Source organism: Apium graveolens, chromosome 11 (genome assembly GCF_009905375.1).
Source record: "Apium graveolens cultivar Ventura chromosome 11, ASM990537v1, whole genome shotgun sequence".
NCBI classification, from domain to species: domain Eukaryota; kingdom Viridiplantae; phylum Streptophyta; class Magnoliopsida; order Apiales; family Apiaceae; genus Apium; species Apium graveolens.
The window spans coordinates 167,462,981-167,468,938 of NC_133657.1; the positions used below are offsets into that span (position 1 = coordinate 167,462,981).

Here is a 5,958-nt window from a genome sequence, read left to right on the forward strand (position 1 = left end):
TCCAACGTGTATGTCAGTTTTATCCATGAAAGCTACAAACCCTTCAGCTTTCAGTGCCTCATACAAGAAGCATGTAAACTTGTTGCGAGGTTCACCTCTGAAGCTCAAGAAGACATGACAAAACGAGGGGTCTTTAGCCATGGTGACTTACCTTGTTTTTATTTAAGATAATTTTGAAGGATTAGAGATTCAGAACTAATCAAAACATGGTTAGTACACTATTCTGTCAACATTATCAGAAGACGAATTTCTAATATAAATTGCCAGTTTGTAGAAAATCTCTGCCCTTATAAACATTTAAACAAGAGAGGATGAGCTGGTAGGTCTTACTTCACACTCTATGTACAGAATAATAAGTTGGACAGCTTCCAAGAAGTTAACGTCTCAAGTCAACCATTAAATTTTCAGATTTGGATTCAAATCTGAAAACAAAGTTAAACTCGGTCAAATGTTGCACACAATGAGGGTTAGACGTTTTTTTAAATAGAAAAATACTTACTTTCCTGGACAAACAAACACCTTCAATATTTCAAGTCTGAAGGAGTAAATATTTTTTTAGTAGTGGTAGGTGTACATAATTTTATACAAAATATTTGTACATAATGACATGACATTTGATGTAGGGTATTTTAATTGGTTTTGTTGATGTAAATGCATGGGGCCACTCCAATTAGAACACACCACATGTCATTATGTACAAAATTTTGTACACCATTCCGTATACCAAGTATTTTCCATATTTTTTTTACTTAAATACGGCAAGTTGAGGCCTTTGCCTGTGAGGTTGAGCTGATGATGTGTTGCTAGTTTTCAGTTTTCTGTTTTGAGTTTTAAGATCTGATCTAGTAGTGTTTTTAGCAGGCCTCGGGGCAGCAAGGTTTTGCCTGTGTTTTCCTGTTTTCCTTTCCTTCATTGTACTGGTGTCACTCCTGCTATAATCGGAGAGGTGTTTATGCAATGAAACGGTCTTATATTCAATAAAAATAGTTGAGGCTTCAGCCTTATATTCCTTCTCTTATGGCTGGTCACTTCCATTGTCGATCATTATTGATTCATTGTTTTGAGTTGCTCTATTGTTTTAGTTCAATATATGTAACGTTGATGCATCATGATATACTTGAAATTCGTGGAAATCACATTCTTTTGTATTGAAATCTAAGTTGGTATCTTCCAGGAACTTAACAAATTGTGTGAAGTCAACTACTCCTGGACATTTCTTTTGAACATTTTCCCTCCTCAGATATAATATTTCTCCACGCTTTAGGTTCTTGATTCTTCAAACCTGTTGTAATGATAATTTACGTTTAGAATTCATCGTCATTAACTTTGATTTTGTAGATAGAGTATTCTGTTGTCATTGAAAATGTGATATCTATCTACTGCTGAAAACAGTTACGAGATGCAGGTTTTAAGTACATCAAATTTCTAATATTGGTATAGTGAAGGTTCCGAAGAACAAGTCAAAATCTTCAACTTCAAACCATTAATGAAAATTACAACCGTTCTTCCTCTGTAATCAACCAGAGGTAATTACGTTTGAGATGATAGCAGAGTTTAAAATAACAAAAGGTGTTCAACGAACGCTTACAAGTATCTACCATACATTGAATTTGACGTTGTGTCTTGAAAACTTCCACCAGCTAATGAAGTTGACCTTCTAAACATATCTTGAAGGTTTTCCACTGATTTTGCCGAAACGTAAAGCATATTCAGTACTCTCATAAGCTTATACTTATTCTCAAAGTCATCTAAACCCTCTACTTCTTCTTCTCCACACAAATCCTTTCCATTTACAATCACCATAGGGAACCTTACCTTGTCGTTACCAACCAGTTCTTCTAGCTCTCTTAAATACTTTGGCTCTTTTGAACAATTCCTTTCCTCATATACTACATTTCCGCTCATCAGAACCTTCTTAACCAACCCATTCGCGCCTAGGCCATTATTAACACTGACTGTATAAAGAATCACCTTGTCGTTAGATGGCTCAGGTCTCGACATGGATGATGAAGAACTGCTTTGTAAAGCTGAGCTTTTGGGTGTAGGAAGGCGGCATTCTGGAAACTTGGCAGCCAATTTCTCCCGAAATAATTTTACTGTGTTTTGGATAAAGGTGCTTTGTAGCCTGAAACTCATAAACGAAACATGTTAAGTATTATCCATGCTCCAGTACTTGTTCATATTTTTACTCAAAACTATTACAGAATATGGTTTGTAAACTAATTAAAAAGAAAAGAGAACTGTGATTCTGTTTATGTATTATGTACCAAAATAGAACCTGTTCAAATACATGAAATAAAATGCAGTAAAGGATATAAGAGAAACTCTCCTGCCCCCAACACCCCTAGACTACACCAAGGTAACATCAAATCTTTAACGGAAAACAAATTCGGTCAATGCCTACTTCGCAAAAATCCTACAAGTGAACAAAATTATTTCGTTGGAAACATAAAATGATTAAAAAAGAAATGGAAAAACTTACCCCTCTACATGGTCTCCCAGAATATTACCAACTTCTACTAGAGCTTCCCTCCACTTCTCCACCTTGTCATTGTGCCTAGCCCTATGCTTTTCAAGCGCAAGGCCATAATTCCCAAGCTGGTGTTTAATATCCCGAATTTCAACTTCATAGAAAATTGGTATAATAAAATACCTCGAGTTCTTCTTACGTTCTAGGATGAGAACAAGTTCATCAAGACACCATGTAGAATAAGCATAATTCTGGGAAAATATAATTATGGCGCTCATGGAGTTTCTGATGCCGTCTCTGATTGTCAAGTCTACTTCATCTCCAACGCGTATATCACTTTTGTCCATGAAAGCTATAAACCCTTCGGATTTCAATGCCTCGTACAAGAAGCAAGTGAACTTGTTGCGAGTTTCACCTCTGAAGCTCAAGAAGACATGACAAAACGAGGGGTCTTTAGCCATGGTGAATTAGAGTCTTTTTAGTAGAAAGATAATTATCAAGGAGTGGAGATGGATCTACAACTAATCAAAACATGGTTAGTCAACTATTATATATGTCGACATTATGAGAAGATGTAATTCTAATATCAATGGCCCGTTTGATAGAAATTCTCTGCACTTGTAAACATATATAAACAAGACAATGAGTTGCTTGAACTTATTTTACACACTATAATATGCACTAAATAATTAGTTAGACAGCTTCCAAGAAGTTAACATCTCAAGTCAACCATTAAAGTTTATAGATTTTGTCACTTGTGCTGGGCATGAAGTCAAATATGGCACACAATGAGGGTGTTTGATTGGTGCTTTTTTAATCTAGCAAGTGATTGTGTTCATATTTATGTAGGGGCTAAGATCAGATGCAATATCCATGTTCAGTCCCATGGTTGTAATTAACTCAATTTACAAATTTAAAAGATTTTTTTAAGGGAATAATGGTAAGAATTGACTTATTCAATAGCTGGCAAGGAAGGGCTTCAACCCTAAATAGTATTTGTAATTTGTCGAATGATTCATTCGGAGCTTAAAATATTATTCCTTCTTTCATGATTGATCTCTTTCTTTAGCTAAAACTCCCGTTCCCGTAAGGCCCAACGAACAAAAACTGAACAAAAACTCAATGTCCAAAATGATCATTGGGCCGAAGGCCCATCAAACTACAGGCCGGAAAGTCCAACATTTCAACCAACCATTGGAAGGGGATACATAATTAAAACGTCTCCAACTTTCCCCGTTCAAACGTTCGTACACTCTACCACTTTATTGTATTTTCAAACCTATTCTACATTCAGGTTACTGATTCTCACGCTGGAGGTGAATTAAGGGGACAATCCCTCACATTCTCTTACTTTTCAGGTCCAAACCGAAGAAGTTCTCAGACGATCGAAGGGTGTTATTGCATCCGCATAATTCTTGGCATAACATTTGGCGCCGTCTATGGGAAATACAAGAATTGTACGGAGTCTTGTATCTGAAAGACTTGAACTTTGAATGAACCACATAAGACAAGCGAACATCTATCTAGGGGCTACCTAAAAAAGATAGTTCATTCGCACACATGGTTCATTCATAATTCAAGTCTTTCAAACACAAGACTTGTCCTTCGAAAAACTGGGAGAAAGTGAGGCATATATTTTCCAAAGAAAGCTTTTGTCTCTTCAACACTTAGGGCAGAAATAGGTAGACTAATTAAATTTCTAAGGCAAAAATAAGACAAAAATAAGCCAAATTTGCAATGCACCAAAAGAAAAATTATTGAGGCATAAGAAGAGCCGAAGATGCCATATATAAGAAAAATTGCTAAGGTAGATGCACTTAAAATTAAAAGGCACGAAGGTCACCATGTTGCACACCCGAAGGCAGTTAAAGTCAAAAGCCCGGAGGCTAGAGTATAAACATGTAAAAATAAAATATAAGACAAGCTCAACTATCCGAAAGCTCTTCATCTTCACCAGAAGAGACTTCCAGGGGCTTCGTGCCACCCGTTCGGCCAATCAGATCTTCAACAGAATAATATAAAAGTTGTTTGTAGTCCCAGCCAAGCTCATGAGCCTTCTTCAGCACATGATCGGCGCCGAACTGGAAGCATCGTTCCTCGGTCAGATCCAACATCTTCTTCATTTTCCGGAGCTCTTTCCAGGACCTCTTCAGCTGGCCATTTCTGTGGTCGATACGCCAGTTCGCCCTCGCTATATCCCCCTCCAGACTCTGTTTGTTAGGAATATGTTATAGACTTGATGATATGCTACAAAAACACCTTAGTAGATTTGATTAAGTGTAATTATAGCTTTCAACGGATAATGTACTATATCATCCGTTGAAAGAGTAGCTTATGTTTAAATAAGTCTTAGTAGTACATTCCTGCATATTGTAATGCCTTAGAGAACTAGAAGTTGTAGGATATTCTAAATCATGTTGGCTACTAGATTGATATGCAAGATAGGTTGGCTAATTGTAAATATTAGATGCCTTGTGATCTTGCATAAGTGAAATAGAGTTAACTGTTATGAAGATGCTCTCAACGGATGTTCCAAAAGGTTTCAACGGATGATCAACTAGAGTTTCAACGGATGATCAACCAGACTCTCAATAGATGATCCAACAAAGTTTCAACGGATGATCCAATAGAGCTTCAACGGATGATCAAATTCAAAAAGCAGTTGATAGTGACTTGACAGTCACATGGGTTGATTGTATGCAAATGGAATGTGGCAGCCTATTAACAGGTTTTAGAGAATAAAGAAGCATTTCCACTTCCATGCTAACTTGAAGATATTCGAAGATGCTTGATGGAGAAATGGAGCAACATATAATTAGACCAAGACACTTTTGTCTTATTAGTTTGTCTTTTTATCATGTAACTTGGTGATATATAAACCAAGAGTAGCAAGTTGAAAATGAAGTAAGCAAGAACTGAGAAACAGAAAAAGTTGTATCTGTTAAGAATTTCTCTATTCTAAGTGTATTATACTTGTAAGCAGCTGTGTGCATATTTGCATCACAGAGTTCTCATCAATATATATATATATATATATATATATCTTGTGGGTAAGCTCAATCCACCAGAAAATTTTTAATCATTGTGTTTAATTACTTTGTGTTTGAATACATTTATATTTTCATTTCGGACTTTTGCATATTCAACATTGATATATTTATATTTGTGATAAGTTCTTAAAATCCAAAAGAAACCAAGAATTACATTCAACCCCCTTCTGTAATTCTAGTTGTTAGATTGTTTGGGATTAACAATTGGTATAAAAGCAAGCTCTTAACACATGAAGAGTTTAAAGATCAAAGCAACTAACAAGATGAGCAGGAAGGATGTTGGAGTAAATACCCCGTTCTGGGATAAAGACAACTATCACCATTGGAAGGTGCAAATGCACCTACATCTTCTCTCTCAAGATGAAAGGTATGTTGATTTCATTGAGAAAGGCCCTCATGTTCCTAGAAAATCTACTACGGATAATGAATAAGCTGTAG

General features: G+C 36.1%; 1 protein-coding gene across 1 annotated transcript; it reads right to left on the bottom strand.

Annotated features, from left to right (window-relative positions):
- Window positions 1-1,466: 1,466 nt before the first annotated feature.
- LOC141695144 (uncharacterized) lies at window positions 1,467-3,113 on the bottom strand. Its single transcript, XM_074499400.1, has 2 exons — window positions 2,483-3,113; window positions 1,467-2,125 (listed from the first exon to the last, which is right to left on the bottom strand). Exons 1-2 carry the CDS (start codon window positions 2,929-2,931, stop codon window positions 1,585-1,587), a joined length of 990 nt encoding a protein of 329 aa, XP_074355501.1. The 5' UTR covers window positions 2,932-3,113; the 3' UTR covers window positions 1,467-1,584.
- Window positions 3,114-5,958: the final 2,845 nt, after the last annotated feature.